The 23,737-nt window shown below is 37.6% G+C and overlaps 1 protein-coding gene across 3 annotated transcripts in view; it reads right to left on the minus strand.

The window, feature by feature from the left end:
- Positions 1-12,531: 12,531 nt before the first annotated feature.
- Positions 12,532-23,737, minus strand: part of LOC106068638 (integumentary mucin C.1-like) — a 56,879-nt gene continuing 45,673 nt past the window's right edge. For all 3 annotated transcript variants that reach the window (XM_056022044.1, XM_056022046.1, XM_056022045.1), the window contains 2 exons: positions 23,549-23,593; positions 12,532-22,666 (listed from right to left, as the gene is read on the minus strand). In XM_056022044.1, the coding sequence (XP_055878019.1) occupies positions 22,629-22,666; positions 23,549-23,593 (83 nt within the window). In that variant the 3' untranslated portion in view covers positions 12,532-22,628. The remainder of the gene's footprint in view (positions 22,667-23,548; positions 23,594-23,737) is intronic.

Here is a 23,737-nt window from a genome sequence, read left to right on the forward strand (position 1 = left end):
GCGGTCTTAGGACAGACAACTCCAGAACATGAGACTGAAAGGACGTATTATTGTAGTGAGTTACATTTTGTTAAAAATATTATTATTAAGGTCAGTACATTTATTTTATCTCATATCAACTTGATTTTGTCTATATTATAAAAAAGCTATACTTAGTTAAGATGTATTACCGTTCGGCAGTAGCGCCTTAAGGGGTGGCAAGTGGAGCAACCGCCCCAGGCCCCGCGCCTGAGGGGGGCCCGCGATCAGAGATTTTATTGTCATCATCTTTGAAAACCAAATCATTTGTCATAAACTAGAACAATATTTTCTCAGTATCTTTATGATACCAATTGCCATTTAAGTTCTTAACATACATTTTTGGTTTGGAAATACCGTTCAGTTTCAGTAAAGACTGCATCGAATGACCTGCCGTTTGTAAAAGGCTAACATCGTTTAACAGATTAGACTAAAAACACGTAAGTGCAAGCATCCATTCCAAATCGTATATTTCGTATTTAAACATTGTCGTCAAAACGACATTAGAAGAATGCGTGGCAATAACGTTTGAAATAGCATCGAAAGTATGAAAGTAGTAGATAAAAGAGTCAATCATAATATTTCTTGTAACATAAATGCAACTTTAAAATTTTTTTTTTTTTTTTAAATAAAACTTAATAAACAAATATACAACGTTTTCTTAGCTTTCGCTGGTAATACGTTTAAGACCTCAAGTGAAGGTCAGACTTTCGCTGGTGATACTTTCTAAGACCTCAAGTGAAGGTCAGACTTTCGCTGGTGATACGTTCTAAGACCGCTTGGGAAGGTAAGATGTTCGCGGTATTTAATTTCATATACGTATACTGTTTAGTCTGGAACGGAAAAAAAAGGGTTACGGGTGTATGAGAAGCATTCCTTATTTGACAGGCTACTGTTACCTAGCCTGTATTGAACCAGTGCTTGTACAGCTATTTCGGCCAATCGGCTTCCAGAAAGATTTGCGATGACGTATTAAGTTGTTTTTGTTTCCGATAGGCCACTGTGCTTTATTGATTTCAAGAAAGCTTTCGATCGAGTTTGGTACGGGGCACTCTGAGTGACAATGGAAAAGTGCAACATAAATAAAAACATAATTGAAGTTATCCAGAACCTCTACAGTGATGTTACCAGTGCGGTGTACTTCAACAATAATATTGGGGACTGGTTCAAAACCACAGTTGGAGTAAGACAAGGCTGCCTACTTTCACCAACACTCTTCAATATCTTCCTTGAAAGAATAATGGAAGATGCTCTCGAGAGGAGGATCCTAGCAATCGAATTGAGATGCTACAGAAAGATCCTAGGTATCACGTTCAAAGACCGCATCACAAACCAAGAGATTAGAGACAGGATTACTGCAGCGATCGGACCCGATGATGACCTGCTAACTATAGTGAAAAAACGCAAGCTCAAAATCTATGGCCATATTACAAGATCTTTGGGGCTCGCAAAGATCTTCCTTCAGGGAACAGTACCAGGAAAAAGAAGAAGAGAAAGCGGTGGGAGGACAACATAAAAGATTGGACGGGCCTGCCATTGAAAGAGGTTTTAAACAAGGCAAAAGACAGGGAGGAATGGAGAAAGACGGTCGACGAGTCGTGCTTGGTGCCCCAACGGTCAAACAGACTAAGTGATAGGCAAAGGTAAATTAAACTGTGCTTAGATATCGTGCGGCCGTGACCTGTGTCACCATGTTAAAAAAAACAACAAAAAAAAAAACGCGGGAGTATTTTTTTAAAATTAATTTTGTGAAAACCCGTGGTATGGCCCTTCCGACAACAGTCGGATCTGAGAAAGTGTGGGACCACTGGAGCTCTTATAGCACACTTTGTTCTTATAGAACGTCCAATTGGCTTCAATGTGCAGAGTGAGAGAGGAGACATAATATTAGTAGTGCACGAGTGTTTTCCTTTTTATTTGCTTCTGTTAATGCAGAACAATCACAAAACAATCTAGAATGTACTGACGTAATGTAGCTACATAATGTTCTATGTTTTGTAGCCAAAATAAGGCCCACAGCTTAGAGGCAGACATACTCTATTGTTAGAGACGGAACGGATGAGCCCGTTAGCGCGATGAGTTTACAGTATATATATATAGTCTACCCTACCCTCGCCCAGGGCCCGCGCACTATTAAGGCCGCCCCTCATATTACGCCATTCGATTATAAAGAAACAAAATGCCTTATAGTCTTAAACGTGTCTCCGTCAGATGATGTGGCGGATTAGGGAGCAGCACCACTAACAAATAAATAGAATCTTCTTAGAAATGCTCTGCAAGCACTGGCGGATCCAGGGGGGGAGGCGGTAGAGGCGATCGCCCCCCCCCACTCGGCCGATCCCCCCCAAGGGGGGGGGGCGGACGAATTTTAGTATAGAATTCACACCATTTGTATACGAATTTATTACTTATGTTAATAATATATACTAATTATTTATATTTCAACCTATTTTTAGATTATTTCGCCCCCCCCCCCTTTCTAGTATTATGGCCGATTTGGTAGGGTCGGGAGGGGGCGATGGCATCAATACGCCCCCCCCCCCACCCACCATAAACTTTCAAGTGGGGGGGGCGGTCCTATTTATTTGTAGAAATCACAGCTTGCTAACAGAATCAATTAAATATCTATATGATTAAAACTTGTTATTGGTATTTTAACCAGTCTTTATATTATGTCGTTCACCTGTTGGCCGATTGGAAGGGGAGGAGCGAATACCTCTACTGCCCTTCCCATCTAAACCCTTTGAGTGGGGGGGGGGCGGTCTTACTTTTATGGAGAAATCATATTATGTGAACATAAGGATTAATCGTTTTCCTTTTACCGCCCTTCCCCTTTCCAGAGAGAGTTTGTGTAATTTCACATGAATTTATCATAACTATTTTAAGAAAGACTTAGCTTTGGAAAAGTTATAATTCAAACGAAATTTTTCAATATAACAGTCAAGGTTGAGATGAGTTCAAAAGCCAGATAATCTTATATATGCTGTACGCACGTTTATGCATAGATTTAGGGTTTACTGGGCGTTTGGGTTAGGGTTTGGAAAAAAATCGCCCCCCCCCCACTCCAAAGTTCTGGATCCGCCAGTGTCTGCAAGGTCATAAATCACAAAAAGTACATCAAAAAACGTAAGAAATGTTATTTCCATGTCTGTAATTCTTTTGTAATTCTCGATGTAACAGTGTGGTTTTATTGTTTTATATAATAATAATAATATTAATAATAATAATAATAACCAGAATGCCAAGATTAACCATAAGAAATTAAAAGAGGACTTTCTTGGCAAATATAGGCAAAGAGTTAATAAAATCCTCAACACCAAACTGTCTGGCAGTAATCTCATCACTGCAATAAACAGCTGGGCCGTCCCAGTGCTCCTTTACACGTTCGGTGTGATCAAATGGACTGACACCGACCTAAATGACATTGACAGACTCACTAGAAAATTACTAACCAAGTTTCGATGCCTACATCCCAAGTCCTCCACCATAAGGTTATACCTGCCCAGGAAGGATGGGGGTCGTGGATTGCAGAACATCTTCAAATTGTGTAAGATGCAAGTTTTAAAAATACGATCAAAACTGCTCGCCTCCAGCAACAAATTAGTTTCCTTCCTACGGAAATACGACTCCGATGCAACCCCTCTGAACCTAAACAATGCTGATGTCAATGTCGGTTTGGACGACGTAGGGCATGAGATTCGCCAATGGGAAGAAAAAACACTCCACGGAAAATTTCCGGCTTCATTACATGGGGACAACATCGACAAGGCTGCTTCCTTAACATGGCTCAAAGCAGGTCATCTCTACCCTGAAACAGAAGGCTCCAAAACACCCCAATAGAAAGAAAACTATATGGAGAGCTCCCTGATTTGGAAACCACTGCGCAGTTCATCTCACATATTGGTCTAGTCATCTGAACGCTCCAACATAACAATGAGAACGAAGAAGAAGAAGTCCGTAAAGAAATTTGTCTTACAATTTGTGCATTACACCAAACAAAACATTAAAACTATAAAAAAAAATATACATTCACACCTGACTCACTCATAATTTACATGTGAAAAGATTGTTTTTATTTAATGATTTGATTGCCAGGATAACAAAAGAATGTTTGTGTCTGTTTGGCTTTGCTATCGGTGTCTTAATCTCTTTTGTGATGCAATCTTCTAAAAACTAAGACTGCTTTATTGACCCTTATGAAAATTCGTTGTGATTACAAGGTCAAGGACTCTTTTCTCAATCAAAACAACACAACAAAGACATTCACATAAATAGAACAGACACAAATGTAAAGACATTTTGATCCTTTTCATGTTTCCTAGTCAACGAATAACGCTGATGCTATCCAATGACCAACGGGATAATGGCGATTCCCTATTGGACTTCAATGAAGGGATGCAGTCTGACCGAGTGTGACGACATGTCTTAAGCTCACTTAAGGAATCACTCAGGTCCCTGCATTTCATTCTTTGTTTATCCATATTTAATCTTGTACCGGTATTTTTCTTGGACCAAGTACTATGAAACTCTCAAATACCACCACCACCCCTCCTCTTCAATACCGTCCCCTTTAGACAAAGGGCCGCCGCGAGGGTTGTGTCCGCCTACGTGCGAATATAATAAATGTTGCCTCCCCCCCACCCCCCCATATATTATTTTTTTGGAAAAAAAATCTATCAAAACTGAGCTGAATACTGCACCCAAAGCGCTCTTTGATTTAAAGCCATTTTTGTAGACCATTCCTTTTTTTTTCTTTTAGATTTGCAATGTTGTGGTATCCCCATGCCCTCTAAGATGTTTAATTGTTGATGGTAACTTTGCATTTTTTAAAGAATGTAATGAAAAAGAGGAAAAAGAAAAGAAACTTAGTTATAGTTAAAACACATTTTTTTAGGGGTTTTGTTTTCATTTATATCAATTTAACACTATGTAAAGAATCCATATTCAGGTAATGGCGCTTAACGTTTTCTGGCGTTTTCAACCTCAGATATGCTTTCTCCAGGCGTCTACAAAGCCTTTTTCTCGTAGTAAGAAGAGAGAATATTTAAAAAGCCAATATAGATGTGTTTTCTTTTAGAACGCACTATTCATGCTAAAAAAATCGAAGGCCAATTTGTCTAATAATAAAGAGGCAATCCTTCGGGTTTTAAATAAGGCGTCTCTGTCGCAGATCTTTTTTTCACAAAAAAGTCGTCACTCTATTGAAGTGCAATAGACGGAAGAAATTCGACCATTTTGAGACAAAAAATCCAGAAGAATCACAGTAGCGGAGACGTTTTGTTTTCTTCAAAACGTTTTGACCCATATTGTTGCATACGCCTCTCGCAAAAAAGGTCAACATTCGACAAGGTCCTATTAGAAGATGAAACGACGTCTCTTACTAAAGATATTTTGATTTTTAAAGCATAGGTAACAATCTTTCTCTGTGGCATTTTACGTCTAGAGAGATAAACCTATTCCCTTTGCAACTTCTTGTTGACTAAAGAGGCCAATCCTTGATACACAGCTGTGGTCACAGGTTGGGCATATATAATCACCAGGCGCCGTTGCATTTTCACCCTTCTTTCTGCTTCTGTTGTGTATGGCATCTGCAATCCGTGACCCTTCCTTTATGCTCTCTCTCCATGTGGATCTATCCAATGCTACTATTTCCCATCTGCTAGTGTCGATTTTGAAGAGCTTCATGTCGCGTTTGCATACATCCGCATAACGTAAAAGTGGGCGACCAGCGGCTCTCCTGCCTTCTATTAGATCGCCATACAGGATGTCCTGTGGAAGTCGACCTACTGGCATTCTACAAACGTGGCCAAGCCAGCCAAGGCGTCTGCTGCTGATAACAGAGCGGATGTCCTGGCACCCTGCTCTTCGTAGCACTTCCTCATTGGTTATCTTATTTTGCCACCTTATTTTAAAGATCCGCCTTTATGCATCGGAGGTGGAAGACATTCAGCTTTTTTTCCTGCCATGAGTTGGTTGACCATGTTTCACTTCCGTATAACGAGTTGGTAGGTAACAATGTAATTTTACTAATATTACGATATATTACACTGATTATAAAACCTTTTTCGCCGCCCCCTCCCCTTGTTGTTGGTTAGTCGTTGGCTTGTCGCTCCAAACAGCTGGTACACCAGAATCTATTTAGTCGTTGGCTTGTCGCTCCAAACGGCTGGTACACCTGAATCTATTTAGTCGTTGGCTTGTTGCTCCAAACGGCTGGTACACCTGAATCTATTTAGTCGTTGGCTTGTTGCTCCAAACGGCTGGTACACCTGAATCTATTTAGTCGTTGGCTTGTTGCTCCAAACGGCTGGTACACCTGAATCTATTTAGTCGTTGGCTTGTTGCTCCCAACGGCTGGTACACCTGAATCTATTTAGTCGTTGGCTTGTCGCTCCAAACGGCTAGTACACCTGAATCTATTTAGTCGTTGGCTTGTTGCTCCCAACGGCTGGTACACCTGAATCTATTTAGTCGTTGGCTTGTTGCTCCCAACGGCTGGTACACCTGAATCTATTTAGTCGTTGGCTTGTTGCTCCAAACGGCTGGTACACCTGAATCTATTTAGTCGTTGGCTTGTCGCTCCAAACGGCTGGTACACATGAATCTATTTAGTCGTTGGCTTGTCGCTCCAAACAGCTGGTACACCTGAATCTATTTAGTCGTTGGCTTGTTGCTCCAAACGGCTGGTACACCTGAATCTATTTAGTCGTTGGCTTGTTGCTCCAAACGGCTGGTACACCTGAATCTATTTAGTCGTTGGCTTGTTGCTCCAAACGGCTGGTACACCTGAATCTATTTAGTCGTTGGCTTGTTGCTCCAAACGGCTGGTACACCTGAATCTATTTAGTCGTTGGCTTGTCGCTCCAAACGGCTGGTACACCTGAATCTATTTAGTCGTTGGCTTGTTGCTCCAAACGGCTGGTACACCTGAATCTATTTAGTCGTTGGCTTGTTGCTCCAAACAGCTGGTACACCTGAATCTATTTAGTCGTTGGCTTGTTGCTCCAAACGGCTGGTACACCTGAATCTATTTAGTCGTTGGCTTGTCGCTCCAAACGGCTGGTACACCTGAATCTATTTAGTCGTTTTATATTTATACAAAAATAAACTTTAACTTGAACAAATTTCTTATGTGAACAGAAACTTAATATAACTTAATACAATATTCACATATTTAACTTGTGATGAAATATAGACCAATAGTAATGAAATAAACTGATATTTAAACAAAATCTTGCGCACAACAAAACAACGTCTTTACTTTTTCATGTCTCAAGATCGTCTGCCGTTTTCACATTTGGCATTGCCGCTAATGTCATCTTCCTCAATACATAACCAATCATTTGGTTAACCTTTTTTTTACCGTCATCTAGGAAACACACACTTTATACCCCCCCACCCCCCCAATTTTTTTTTTTTTTAAGGACGTTGCGTCGCCCCCCTAATTAGAGGTACTCGCCCCCCCATCTTCCTCGGGGGGGGGGACCCAAAGTTTGAGAAACGCTGCATTAAAAATACAGATGGTCAATAATCATATAAGGAATACTTGTTTTATTTTTTTTTTAAATAAAACACTAAAATACCGTTATACATAATTAAAGATTAAGTAGATCTCCCGTCGGGAGGTTTGGGCTAGGATGTTTACACATAATCTGAAGGAACATTCAAAAGATTTTGTACAAAACATATTGTTTGACCTTGCAAAGCTCAACAACAGCAAGAACACTGTTTAAATAGAAGGAAATAGAAGGTTTGCCAAATGTGAGAAAACAAATACACACTTGAACATCGCACTCTATCAGGAAGGAATGAAGAAACTAATAGTGAATTGTAAAAACGAGAAATGGACAAGCTCTCATTCGATATACAAGAAAGATGAAACCTACTATAAACTATCCCGATAGGACCACCTCTAATTATTCACATCAGAACCATACACATCTTAATGAGAAAATATACGTTCCGGAAGTTCTATTTCAAATACTTAACTCTGTACAGTCTGCATTTATTTTTGTTAAAGTTATATCTAGACAAAAACTACACTATTTAAATAGGCCTATAGTTATTAAATTAAATAAAACAATTTTTTATTCAATCCGCAGGATAAACATTTTAAGGATTTCATAAGGCACAAATCATAAATGTGTGTATGAAAAAATTCCAATTGTCAAAAGTTGATGTTAACTGAATGTATTAACGCATCAGTAACTCAGTAATTCCTCATGGAATCATTATTTTGTGGGCTAATATTGTATCTGACTTCACTTCTCATTAATTACTCCACATTGGCCATAGAACATTACAGGTTAATAATACACTTAATAACGACTTTTACTGTAACACATTTATTTATCACTGGGAAGTCCGTCTAGTCGTCATAAACGTCGCTACTTCTCTAACGATCCTCTGAGACAGTCTACTTCTAGACTATCGCCATGTTGCTCTTCTTGTTCGCCTAGTCTACTACGTCATTAGTCTGTCTTACTACGTCACTAATTTTACTGTCACTAAAAACAATACAAAACATGGGCGTAGCCAGGGGGTTTTGGGGTTCAACCCCCCCCCGAAATGCAATCCCCCCAAATGGAGGGGGATCGGAATTTAGTGACTGATTTTTTGCTTTGATCCTGTTTATTTTAGGTGAGATTTTAGTACTAAAGCATCACTTGCCCCAGCGCAGCCAAAGGGGATTTTGAGTTTGAAACCCCCTACCAGGGGTTTTTGTCAAACCCCTCTTCAATGAAACAAAACCAAACAAAAAATTCAAACGACATTCCCCAAATTCCAAGAGCATAGCTAATGAAGCTTTTGATTTAAAAACCCCTCCGAAATTTACGATAACCCCTTCTCTTCAATATAAGACTATCCATACATCAGTCACCAGATTCTATGAGCGTAGCCAAGAGGGGTTTTGTGTTTAAAACTCTCCATCATCGCGGTTTAGAGCTAAAAACCACCTCTTCAATATAAAAAAAGCTAATTAAACACTCAAAAATCTATGAGCGTTGCCAAAGTGGTTTTGAGTTTAAACCCCCCTTCAGCGGGGTTGGATGCTAGAGCCAAGGGGGGTTTTGAGTTTAACCAGAAGGCTTTTTTTAAGTTTAAAACCCTTCCTGATGCTTTTGAATCACAAAACTCTATGAGGGTAGCTAAGGGGTTTTCAGATTAAACCCCTCTTCAGCGGGATTTGAAGCTAAAAAATACCTCTTCGATATAAAAAAAAAGCAAATTACACACTAAAAAATCTATGAACGTAGCCAAAGTGGTTTTGAGTTTAATCTCCCCTTCAGCGGGGTTGGAAGCTAAAGCCAAGGCTTTTTTAAAAGTTTAAAACCACTTCGGATGGTTTTGAGTCACCAAATTCTATGAGCGTAGCTAAGGGATTTTGAATTAGAAAAAAACTCCAGAGATTTTTTAATTTAAAACCCCCCAAACAGATGATTTTGAAGATAAAACTAACCTTTTCGATATAAAATCTAAAGCAAACTAAAGTCAACTAATTCCAAGATCTTAGCCAAGTGAGGTTACACATTTCTACCAGACGCTGCAGAAATTGAAAAAGACTAATTTTGACTCAACAAAGATGGCTAAGACGGATTTTAGGAGTAAGTTATAGAGATCGGGTCTCAATCAAAGAAATCCTATAACGAACTGGGAGTCGACCCCTTATTAACGTTGTGACAGAGCGTCGCATAAGGTTTTCGGGACATGTTCTCGACAAAATGAATTACACATAATAAGAGTTGCGATGACATGGAGGCCATTACGAGGAAAGCGTAAACAGGGACATCCTACTACACTTTGGCGCCACACTTTCATGGAGGTCCTCAGAGCTGGTGGGAAGAGGCTTCAGACATTGCCAGTGACAGGTTTTTGTGGAAGCATCTTGCCACCCAATGCGCCGAACGACGCGGGGATCTAAGTCAGTAAGAATAGCACAATAGGTTTTTGAAATAAAACTTTTTAATAGAAGGATAATGCACTGTAGATACCTCAGAATATGAATTTTGTAGGCTTTCAATACCGGAAATAGTGTTTGGCGGCTGGGCTCGCCGCGCCTAGGGGAGCTTACAGCGCTCCCCCAGATCTCCTTGCTGGCAATGGCTGGGAGTCTACACTTTTCCCACTAACTCCAGGAAGAACCTATTGTAGGGTACAATAAACATCTTCCTAAAGAATGAAGGGTCAGAATGTAATAAAGATTAATTATGTGTGTGTACACATTCACACACACACGCGCGCGCACACACACACGCATAAAAAAATCCCCCCAAAAAAATCCTGGCTACGCCCATGGTAGCAACTATACATTTACACTGAACCATAATCTTCAAATACAAAAACAAAAAATAAAATACTCCAGACCCCTTTGCTGGCAATGGCGGGGAGTCTACAATTTTTCCACTAACTCCAGGAAGAACCTATTCTAGGGTACAATAAACTTCTTCCGAAAGATTGAAGGGTGAGAATGTAATAAAGATTAATTATGTACACACACAGACGCACACACACATCACATACACACAGACATATATATATCATATATATATATATATATTAAGGGGGGGGGAGAAAAAATCCCCCCAGCTCCCCCCCAAAAAAAAAAAAATCCTGGCTACGCCCATGATACACAATATATTTGTGTAACAAAACTAACCTGCTCTCTAAACTAGTATATAACAATTATTTTACTTAGAATATATATTCATGTAAATATTTGATTTCTTTGCAAGGAATTCCTTTCCGATGTTACTGTAATCGGAGCCGTGGAGTTCGTTGTTCATTTACCTATATCGCCAATGCTGTCAGCAACATGTTACTTGGATGTGGGGTATGATGTTCTACATCTTAGTTTTGAGACCTTGTCCCAATTAGATATTCATATATTTATGTCAGGTTACAGGCAAGCATTATTCATTGATCTCTCGTTCCGTTTCATCCTACTAGTTTATGCAAAAATAGTAATTACTACTTACTGTGACTAGTGAACATGTACTTCGTGTAAAAATTATTTTGCTATCACCCCTGATTGCATTATTATTATTATTCACCTGACAGCATTCTTTTATTATTTGTCATCTCCCCTGATAGGCTCCTTTAGTATTTACTTTTTAGCTCCCTTAGCTACATTTAAAAATCACACTTGTAGAAACTGCTGTATTTCCTCTTCGTGGTGTTAAGCATAGGCTTATCAGATTCTTTCTGAAGTTGTCCTTCCCAGATGGGCCTCTACATCTCGAATTGTCATTAAGGCTAACATGCTTTTTTTGTATTATTGCAGCCTATATCGTCTTTAGGTGATTCCCGTTTACAAAGACTCACACACTGAGCAATACCAGCTGATACTTCGTCACTGATTGAGAAACCGTGGTTGAGACCTAATCACTGATTGAGCAGCCCTAGATGAGACCTAATCACTGATTGAGCAGCCCTAGCTGAGACCTAATTACTGATTGAGCAGCCCTGGTTGAGATTTCGCCACTGATTGAGCAGCCCTAGCTGAGACCTAATCACTGATTGAGCAGCGCTGGTTGAGACCTCGCCACTGATTGAGCAGCCCTAGCTGAGACCTAATCACTGATTGAGCAGCCCTGGTTGAGACGTCGCCACTGATTGAGCAGCCCTAGCTGAGACCTAATCACTGATTGAGCAGCCCTAGCTGAAACCTAATCACTGATTGAGCAGCCATGGTTGAGATTTCGCCACTGATTGAGCAGCCCTAGCTGAGACCTAATCACTGATTGAGCAGCCCTGGTTGAGACCTCGCCACTGATTGAGCAGCCCTAGCTGAGACCTCATCACTTGCTTAACAAAATTAGCTGAGATTAAGATAAGCTCCGTGCATGACACTTGGGTCACTTGCCTATAACATCTAATGATGATCCTAAACTCCTAGTACACCCACCCTTCATATCCTTTTGCTTGTCTACTTCCTATTTCTATCCTTGTGTAAATAAATATTAAATACCCATTTGTTGCAAATTTAGACATTACTATTTGTTGTTGCATATAGCTGGATCTGTGCCTGGGTGTATGTAAAATCTTCAGCAAGTGAAGTCTCCTTAAATAAACCCTACACAAAAAAAGACAGCCAACTCACACACACGCACTTCACTTGTCACACCGAGTATAAGGAACGAACGAGTTTTTATACTGCTCGGTTCGAGTCTTGATTGACAGAAGTTTCCCACGACTTGGCATAGTTATGATGAAGCTGGTGGCTTTTGTTTTGTAAGTTTTTCCTGAGACAATTTTATTCCAAAAGTTGGTTTAAATATGGTAGTGTTGTTTAGATGTACTTTTTATTTATAAGGTTGTCTAGGCGGTGCAACAGTCTAGATGAAGCGTTGCCTTGCCAACAAGCTATTCCATATGTTAGCAGATTTTGCATTGTCGCACAGTAAAAATTATTCAAAATCTCTTGTAGTTTTAAGCTGTTAAGTTTGTATATGGAAAAAAGTCGCTGTGCGATTTTCGTTGTCAGAGTTTCAAGGTGATCTTCCCACGAAAATGTTTATTTCAGTCTTTATTTAAATGTTTCATTGTTTCATTGCAATTTTAAACACGAGACTATGTGATGCAATTGAGTTAATAACAGCATTGTTACTGTTCAAATAATAACAAGACATTTCAAATCATTACGGACGCATAGCCCCATGCAAATATTTATTAAGTAACATTTATTTAATAATGGGGTCATTTACGTAAATGTAGTCAATACTCTTGTGAATAATTCTTGTTTGTATACAATGTTAAATTACAAAAATAAAATTGGAGATTTTCGTGCCTACCGGAAAATAGTCTAACTAGCTGTTTGGTGTATGCTAGTCTAACTAGCTGTTTGGTGTATGCTAGTCTAACTAGCTGTTTGGTGTATGCTAGTCTAACTAACTGTTTGGTGTATGCTAGTCTAACTAGCTGTTTGGTGTATGCTAGTCTAACTAGCTGTTTGGTGTATCCTAGTCTAACTAGCTGTTTGGTGAATGCTAGTCTAACTAACTGTTTGGTGTATCCTAGTCTAACTAACTGTTTGGTGTATCCTAGTCTAACAAGCTGTTTGGTGTATCCTAGTCTAACTAACTGTTTGGTGTATCCTAGTCTAACTAACTGTTTGGTGTATGCTAGTCTAACTAACTGTTTGGTGTATCCTGGTCTAACTAGCTGTTTGGTGAATGCTAGTCTAACTAACTGTTTGGTGTATCCTAGTCTAACTAGCTGTTTGGTGTATCCTAGTCTAACTAGCTGTTTGGTGTATCCTAGTCTAACTAGCTGTTTGGTGTATCCTAGTCTAACTAGCTGTTTGGTGTATCCTAGTCTAACTAACTGTTTGGTGTATCCTAGTCTAACTAGCTGTTTGGTGTATCCTAGTCTAACTAACTGTTTGGTGTATCCTAGTCTAACTAGCTGTTTGGTGTATCCTAGTCTAACTAGCTGTTTGGTGTATCCTAGTCTAACTGTTTGGTGTATCCTAGTCTAACTAGCAGTTTGGTGTATCCTAGTCTAACTGTTTGGTGTATCCTAGTCTAACTAACTGTTTGGTGTATCCTAGTCTAACTGTTTGGTGTATCCTAGTCTAACTGTTTGGTGTATCCTAGTCTAACTAACTGTTTGGTGTATCCTAGACTAACTAGCCGTTTGGTGTATCCTAGTCTAACTAACTGTTTGGTGTATCCTAGTCTAACTAGCTGTTTGGTGTATCCTAGTCTAACTGTTTGGTGTATCCTAGTCTAACTGTTTGGTGTATCCTAGTCTAACTAACTGTTTGGTGTATCCTAGACTAACTAGCCGTTTGGTGTATCCTAGTCTAACTAACTGTTTGGTGTATCCTAGTCTAACTAGCTGTTTGGTGTATCCTAGTCTAACTAGCTGTTTGTTGTATCCTAGTCTAACTAGCTGTTTGGTGTATCCTAGTCTAACTAACTGTTTGGTGTATCTTAGTCTAACTGTTTGGTGTATCCTAGTCTAACTAGCTGTTTGGTGTATCCTAGTCTAACTAGCTGTTTGGTGTATCCTAGTCTAACTAGCTGTTTGTTGTATCCTAGTCTAAATAGCTGTTTGGTGTATCCTAGTCTAACTAACTGTTTGGTGTATCTTAGTCTAACTGTTTGGTGTATCCTAGTCTAACTAGCTGTTTGGTGTATCCTAGTCTAACTAACTGTTTGGTGTATCCTAGTCTAACTAGCTGTTTGGTGTATCCTAGTCTAACTAGCTGTTTGGTGTATCCTAGTCTAACTAGCTGTTTGGTGTATCCTAGTCTAACTTTCTGTTTGGTGTATCCTAGTCTAACTAGCTGTTTGGTGTATCCTAGTCTAACTTTCTGTTTGTTGTATCCTAGTCTAACTAGCTGTTTGGTGTATCCTAGTCTAACTAACTGTTTGGTGTATCCTAGTCTAACTGTTTGGTGTATCCTAGTCTAACTAGCTATTTGGTGTATCCTAGTCTAACTAGCTGTTTGGTGTATCCTAGTCTAACTAGCTGTTTGGTGTATCCTAGCCTAACTAGCTGTTTGGTGTATCCTAGTCTAACTGTTTGGTGTATCCTAGTCTAACTAGCTGTTTGGTGTATCCTAGTCTAACTAGCTGTTTGGTTTATCCTAGTCTAACTGTTTGGTGTATCCTAGTCTAACTAGCTGTTTGGTGTATCCTAGTCTAACTAGCTGTTTGGTGTATCCTAGTCTAACTAACTGTTTGGTGTATCCTAGTCTAACTGTTTGGTGTATCCTAGTCTAACTAGCTTTTTTGTGTATCCTAGTCTAACTAGCTGTTTGGTGTATCCTAGTCTAACTAACTGTTTGGTGTATCCTAGTCTAACTGTTTGGTGTATCCTAGTCTAACTAGCTTTTTTGTGTATCCTAGTCTAACTAGCTGTTTGGTGTATCCTAGTCTAACTAACTGTTTGGTGTATCCTAGTCTAACTGTTTGGTGTATCCTAGTCTAACTAGCTTTTTTGTGTATCCTAGTCTAACTAACTGTTTGGTGTATCCTAGTCTAACTGTTTCGTGTATCCTAGTCTAACTAGCTTTTTTGTGTATCCTAGTCTAACTAACTGTTTGGTGTATCCTAGTCTAACTGTTTGGTGTATCCTAGTCTAACTGTTTGGTGTATCCTAGTCTAACTGTTTCGTGTATCCTAGTCTAACTAGCTTTTTTGTGTATCCTAGTCTAACTAGCTGTTTGGTGTATCCTAGTATAACTAGCTGTTTGGTGTATCCTAGTCTAACTAGCTGTTTGGTGTATCCTAGTCTAACTAGCTGTTTGGTGTATCCTAGTCTAACTAACTGTTTGGTGTATCCTAGTCTAACTGTTTCGTGTATCCTAGTCTAACTAGCTGTTTGGTGTATCCTAGTCTAACTAGCTGTTTGGTGTATCCTAGTCTAACTAGCTGTTTGGTGTATCCTAGTCTAGCTGTTTGGTGTATCCTAGTCTAACTAGCTGTTTGGTTTATACTAGTCTAACTAGCTGTTTGGTGTATCCTAGTCTAACTGTTTGGTGTATCCTAGTCTAACTAGCTGTTTGGTGTATCCAGTGAACTACTTAGGAATGTTTTTTAAAGGTTCTTGTCAGGAACTCTAAATTATGCATTGATGTTGCCAACTGAATAAGAACAAAAAAAAGCTACAAGACAATAGAATCATTCCATAGTGCTAGAAACAACATTCAGACACTGTAACATACAAAAATCATAGTCTATCACTCTCTGTACTCTGGATACACCAACAAATAAAAGTTTTTGAACAGTTTTTCGTCTCTAGATAAAGTTCTGATAATTTAAAAATTAAAAAAAAATAATAAATTTACTTTGTGAATTTAGTAATGTACATTTAGTGATACATGAATGCTATTTACTTTATTGACTGTACAAACAGCACGATGCATGTGCTATATATACAAACAAATGAACTGGCCAGATCCATATATAAATTAGAACAAAAACATTAGGATATAGAGTAAAAAAAAATATGAAAGGACGATACAGCTTTATAATATATAATGGCAAAGTGTTTAGATTATAGACTGCGTCAGAAGGAAACCTGAAGGTGTTAACAAGCAAAATATAATTAATTTCTTTTTTAAAAAAAGGTTATCTAAGAGGAAGAATTCAACATTTATAACTATATCTCTCAATAATGTAGAATTTATTTCCATTTTTAATATCAAACAAAGTAATTATTTACCAAATAATTACTTAACTATTTTGTTGATTTTCAAATCGATTCATGTTTTGTTAGGTACAATAAATACTTGCAGTACGTTTCTGTATGATCCGAGAATGGGTGTGGAAGAAATAGCGTGTACAATTATATAATGGGACTACACTTCAAACATTTAGCCATATCGCTTAATACTGCATCCCATGGTAATTATGCAGCAACCAAGTGAATTAATTTAAAAAAATACATTTGGATCATGTCATCAAAGTCGAGAGAAAGGATTAGGACTCACAAGCAACTTTACGAGACAAGAATCTTTCCAAAAGAAACTTCCAGGCCCATAAAATATTGCTCGAGACAGAGGCAGTCTTACGTTGTTGTCATACGTGCTAGATTGTATAAAACATTATGTCTTCACGCAGTCTGTATAAAACATTATGTCTTCACGTAGTTTGTATAACACATTATGTCTTCACGTAGTTTGTATAACACATTATGTCTTCACGTAGTTTGTATAAAACATTATGTCTTCACGTAGTTTGTATAACACATTAAGTCTTCACGTAGTTTGTATAAAACATTATGTCTTCACGTAGTTTGTATAAAACATTAAGTCTTCACGTAGTTTGTATAACACATTAAGTCTTCACGTAGTTTGTATAAAACATTATGTCTTCACGTAGTTTGTATAAAACATTAAGTCTTCACGTAGTTTGTATAAAACATTAGGTCTTCACGTAGTTTGTATCACACATTATGTCTTCACGTAGTTTGTATAACACATTATGTCTTCGCGTAGTTTGTATCACACATTATGTCTTCGCGTAGTTTGTATCACACATTATGTCTTCGCGTAGTTTGTATCACACATTATGTCTTCACATGGTTTGTATCACACATTATGTCTTCACATAGTTTGTATAAAACATTAAGTCTTCACGTGGTTTGTATCACACATTATGTCTTCACGTAGTTTGTATAACACATTATGTCTTCACGTAGTTTGTATAACACATTAAGTCTTCACGTAGTTTGTATAAAACATTAGGTCTTCACGTAGTTTGTATCACACATTATGTCTTCACGTAGTTTGTATAAAACATTATGTCTTCACGTAGTTTGTATAACACATTAGGTCTTCACGTAGTTTGTATAAAACATTATGTCTTCACGTAGTTTGTATAACACATTATGTCTTCACGTAGTTTGTATAAAACATTAAGTCTTCACGTAGTTTGTATAAAACATTAAGTCTTCACGTAGTTTGTATCACACATTATGTCTTCACGTAGTTTGTATCACACATTATGTCTTCACGTAGTTTGTATAAAACATTTGGTCTTCATGTAGTTTGTATAACACATTATGTCTTCACTTAGTTTGTATAACACATTATGTCTTCACGTAGTTTGTATCACACATTATGTCTTCACGTAGTTTGTATAAAACATTTGGTCTTCACGTAGTTTGTATAAAAAATTAAGTCTTCACGTAGTTTGTATAACACATTATGTCTTCACGTAGTTTGTATAAAACATTTGGTCTTCACGTAGTTTGTATAAAAAATTAAGTCTTCACGTAGTTTGTATCACACATTATGTCTTCACGTAGTTTGTATAAAAAATTATGTCTTCACGTAGTTTGTATAAAAAATTAAGTCTTCACGTAGTTTGTATCACACATTATGTCTTCACGTAGTTTGTATAAAACATTAAGTCTTCACGTAGTTTGTATAACACATTATGTCTTCACGTAGTTTGTATCACACATTAAGTCTTCACGTAGTTTGTATAAAACATTAAGTCTTCACGTAGTTTGTATAAAACATTAAGTCTTCACGTAGTTTGTATAAAACATTAAGTCTTCACGTAGTTTGTATAACACATTATGTCTTCACGTAGTTTGTATAAAACATTTGGTCTTCACGTAGTTTGTATAACACATTATGTCTTCACGTAGTTTGTATCACACATTATGTCTTCACGTAGTTTGTATAAAACATTAAGTCTTCACGTAGTTTGTATAAAACATTAAGTCTTCACGTAGTTTGTATAACACATTATGTCTTCACGTAGTTTGTATAACACATTAAGTCTTCACGTAGTTTGTATAAAACATTAAGTCTTCACGTAGTTTGTATAAAACATTAAGTCTTCACGTAGTTTGTATAACACATTATGTCTTCACGTAGTTTGTATAACACATTATGTCATCACGTAGTTTGTATAAAACATTAAGTCTTCACGTAGTTTGTATAACACATTAAGTCTTCACGTAGTTTGTATAAAACATTTGGTCTTCACGTAGTTTGTATCACACATTATGTCTTCGCGTAGTTTGTATAACACATTAAGTCTTCACGTAGTTTGTATAAAACATTTGGTCTTAACGTAGTTTGTATAAAACATTAAGTCTTCACGTAGTTTGTATAAAACATTATGTCTCAACGTAGTTTGTATAAAAATGTAACTTTACAATTCCTTAAATTTAGTTTGCCAATTCATTGGGTCCAAAAACATGTTTTAAAAATCTTCTAAAATCTCTGTGGGTGGACATGGTTCACAAAAAAGGCTCTAATGATTTTCTCAGAAATGGACCAACGAGATAAGCCCTGGTGATGATTACGAACACCCACCGAAACCTGATGACGCAGCAGAGACCCCCTTGCAAGTAGAAAGTAATCGAAAAGGTCTCAACCCAACAGACGATTGGTCAGCTGCTGAAACTAGTCGACCGAAGCAGATGCGCAGCCTGATGCCGAAGAAGAGGGACCATTGCGTGTGGAGAGTTACCAACCTGCCCCACAAGCATGTCCTCCATACAAGTCTGAAGATGATGACCTGTCCCATAATTTCCCCTCCAGTGAACCGGAAACCCATCCCAAAAGTCCTCTTCGAGAAAACCATTTGAAACCACCTGTTAGGCCAATGATTTTGGTGACACCGGCCCTGGCATCCTATTCCTCCCCATGTGTAAAATGGCTGCCCGCAGTACAGAATGACAGAAGGCGACGTTTGATGAGCCCAAGGTGCATGGTGATGCAACCACGACGTCATTGCAACAAGATGAAGATCGACTGGAGGAGAAGAAAGCGACGTTGGCTGCGTTCGAGGATGGCGATGCGACCACGATGTCAGTGCAACCAGGTGAAGGTCAACTGGCAGAGAAGACGAAAGCGACAGTTGCTGAATTCAACGTGGATGGCTTCGTCTAGCTCAAGAGGCAAGCCCACTGTCACCCCCACCGATCGACCCCCACCTGCAGCGATGAAACTACACATCCCATGTCATGAGATTGATGCTGTCCGGGACGGACAGATCTAAGGAGGGGTCAGTGTTGTAAACCTGGTGGTGACACAGATGGGGGTAGTGCTGTGTGTTTTTAGCCTACCCTAATCGCCACAGTCCAGCGCAGGACGAGCGGTCAACCGTGACCAGTGACAGTACACGCCAGTTCGGCAACGACCTGTGTGTAAATATTACGCACGCAAGTCACGGCGATTGTGATCATTCTGAGTGGTCAAGAACGTTCCATCCGATTCTAGAAGGCCAGTAGAGACACTATATAAGAGCGAGTGTGTCAGAAAGACGAGACTTCACGTTACCTCGCAATGTGACCAGTACGAGGCGAAGTTAGAGACAGACGGTGTGTGAAGTCAGGAGGAGCAAGGCTAGGTTTTGGACAGTTAGTGTGATGTTATTGCCAACTGTACAATATTAGTAATGTATTTGAAATTAAATTGACTGATACTTTGGAGCCCTGAGTTGTGAGGTTCTTTAAGTTCGTTGTGTCGTGTGGTGCAGTTTGAAGAGAGCCTGGATAGTAGGAGAGATACGTAACAATATATTTGAGACAAGAATGACTAAAGTGTAACTATTTTATAATCTTTCAAAGAATACAAAAATTATTTCCATTTGGCTAGAGGACTAGAAACTATTGAACTGAACAGAATTTGTCTTCGGGTATTCATTCAATAGGTTAATGGACGTTCAGGAACATTTTGTGACGGTCTTCAAAGTCTAGATCTCCTGACCTATCAATATATTTGTTGATATTCTAACTGCATACATACGCCCAACCAGGTTTTTTTTAAATCATCAGTTATTTGTAGTCAAATATTCAATCTGACGAAACAGGTATCAACTTGAAGAATGAGAAATAGTCTTGAAGAAAACAATATTTTTGGCGGCTCACGAAAGGGGAAAAAATGTTGTTCGTTTTGTTCGGTCCATCAGTTGGTCCATCAGTTGGTCCATCAGTTGGTCCATCAGTTGGTCCATCAGTTGGTCCATCAAACACGAGTTTTTCCTGTGTGGCCAATGAGCGTAACTCTTTCCCCAAAGATATATATTAACTGTCTACTTTCTTTGAAAAAGAGCCGTTATCGACAACTGCGTCCACCCAGCGGTCTACCATAAATTTGGAATCTGAAATCCTCTAATTAGCTTGCAAATTTATGGACTAAACATGGTTGGCAGGTCGAAAATGGCTAATCTCAATATGGAAATGAGAGCATTATGAAGCTTTCAAATGAAATATTTCTCATCTATATTTATAAATACACATACACACAGAGATTTGTGTTTTTCAGTTGGAGATTTAAATTATAATCTTTTAATTTAATGTATTCCAAAGCCTTTGATTCTATCGACACACTTCTAGATCCACCCATGCTAAATATATTCGTTCTTTGGATGATTAGCATTAACATCGTGCTTTGTCATGTATTCAATGGGCCCTAGATCACAAGATGTTTGGAATGGAATATAGAGCTAGACGCAGGAACAAAAAAATCACTTTACTACGAGAGTCTAGATTGCCAATCTGATAACTCTACTACGGTTGAATGAGATTCTTTGTATCCTAAAGTCATTTTTTATCTCTTCATCTGCTTCATGTGGTCTCGCTATGGGAAAACTAACAAACAGCAGCGGGAACAGTTGAACCAAAGAGAAGAACAAAAAATATCAGAAACAAAAACAACTAGCGTTTGAAATACTAGACTTTTCAAATACTAGACTTTTTGAATACTGGACTTTTTTGGTTGATGATTATTTGTTCTTCTCATATAAAAGAGCTCTATAAGGCAACACTTTAATCAAAGATTCCATACAGGTAAAAGGGCGAGAAAGACCGTCAATAACAACAGAGTCTGGTCAATAACAACAGTCTGGTCAATAACAACAGAGTCTAGTCAATAACAACAGTATGGTTAATAACAACAGAGTCTAGTCAATAACAACAGAGTCTAGTCAATGACAACCGAGACTGGTCAATAACAACAAAGTCTAGACAATAACAAAAAGAGTATGGTCAATAACAACAGAGTCAGTGTTATTTAGTTGCTTGATGACTGGATTAGGTCAGGGCAAGAACTGGTAGGAGACTTGACCTCTTACATTCCCATGCCCCTCGATAGTGAGACATGTTTTAAGGAATTTTTCGATCTATTTATTTTAATTAACAGACTCAATTATAAGGTCTTTCTGAACAGACTGGCGTAATCAAACCTACAAAGTATGAACTGATGCTGAGGGCTATTTCTTTCAATTATTATTATGTGCGAAAATAATTAATTGAAAGTGTAACTAACGATCAGGCTAAAAAAAAAAGGCTGAAAAGAAGTTCATCAACAAGAAACATGTTTCAGTGATACTTAGAGATTAAAAAAAACAATAGATATTTCTAGGACACAGAAAAAAAAACATGTTTCTGTGATACTTAGAGATAAAAAGAGATATTTCTAGGACACAGCAAGAAACATGTTTCTGTGATACTTAGAGATAAAAAAACAGATATTTCTAGGAAACAGCAAGAAACATGTTTTTGTGATACTTAGAGATAACCCCCCCCCCCCAGATATTTCTAGGACACAAAAAGGCAATTTAAATCGCAGCCCTTACATTTGTTTTACTAAAATCCTAATGCATTTGGTTTTCTCTTGTATAATTGTTGATCTCGACATTGTTTGTTTTGACATATCAACTAATAACAATTCGCTTTTTCTTCAAATGATAAAACTTTCTATATCTTACAACAAATGTTAAAGTTTTTTCTTATTGGCTGCAAATGATATAAGTTAGATAAGAAAGAAAACGTCTGCAGCCAATGTCTATGTGTACCAAAGATACCAGATAGAATCACTCCTTAGTTATCACAGATTTGAGAATAGAAAATAAACATGTACAAAAATTAAATAAATAAGATAATTTATAAAATAATTACTTATATCTTATCTAGTATAAGTATGTTATAATGTAAAACAATAAGATAATATTTTTTTAAATGTGTAAAATATCACATGTGTAAAAGAAAAACAAGTTTTTGTATACAACTTTGGTTTCATGATTTAGATGATCAAATGTTCATCTGGTAAAAATGTTTTTTTAAGCGGTAAATATTTTCTTCCAATATTTTGTGTTGCTGTTTTCTGTACTTTTGTTGTAATCGTTACATTGGTGTCAGCGGAGTATAGATCTTCTGAGAAGAAACACAGAAGCTGAAAGAGTGTGCAAAACAAATGGTAAGGGCAACGCTTCATATGACATCGAAGATTATTTGATCTTATGAAGTTAAAATTTTTGTTTGAATTAATTAAACTGTGAGTTAACAATTATGTCCGAGTAACAGGTTTATTTGTTTTTTTTTTATAAAAAAGTTCTTTCAAAATTTCTTCCAGGTATCAAATTTCAATAATGTTATTGATCAGTTTAAATTTTAAAACCTTTATGTTTCGTTTATCTTCAATAATGTTATTGATCAGTTTAAATTTTAAAACCTTTATGTTTCGTTTATCTTCAATAATGTTATTGATCAGTTTAAATTTTAAAACCTTTATGTTTCGTTTATCTTCAATAATGTTATTGATCAGTTTAAATTTTAAAACCTTTATGTTTCGTTTATCTTCAATAATAATCTTTCTAATGGGGGGGGGGGAGGGGTGGTGGCCGAGTGTTAAAGCGTTTGTCTTCAGGAACAAGGGGGTCTCGGTAAAAACTGGGATTTTCCATTTCGGGATTTTAAGGGCGCACCTGAGTCCACCCAACTCTAATGGGTATCTTTAGTTGAGGAAAGTGAAGGGGCAGGTCATAGTGCTGGACATAGACAAAGATAACATCATCTGCAATCAATATAGATGGCTATGTCTGAAAGGGGCTACTTTACTTTGTTTCAACTATCTTTAGATCTTTCTGTAGATTTACTATACACTAGTAATAGTAAGTTTTGACTTTCTAACATAGTGTATGGCCAACTTTCAATTTCATGACTATCTTTATATATATATATACATATCTATTTCCAAACCTGAAGTGTAAAATACTTGTACCTAAACTAATTTGTATACGTATTTGTTAGTACATTAGTAATGTGCTCAACATACCAACTGCTAAAATAATGAGATGAATCAATGGCGTTGTGCTGGATCCTGGTAAAAACAGAAAGAAACAGAAAATAAAACAAGAAAAAACAATTGAAAATACATTTTTTAAAAGACAATACTTCAATTATTAAAATATAATTTTAAAAAATTAAATAATATTTCTATTTGCTGGATACCAAACCGTAAAAA

The sequence above is a fragment of the Biomphalaria glabrata genome, chromosome 2 (genome assembly GCF_947242115.1).
Source record: "Biomphalaria glabrata chromosome 2, xgBioGlab47.1, whole genome shotgun sequence".
Classification (NCBI taxonomy): Eukaryota; Metazoa; Mollusca; class Gastropoda; family Planorbidae; genus Biomphalaria; species Biomphalaria glabrata.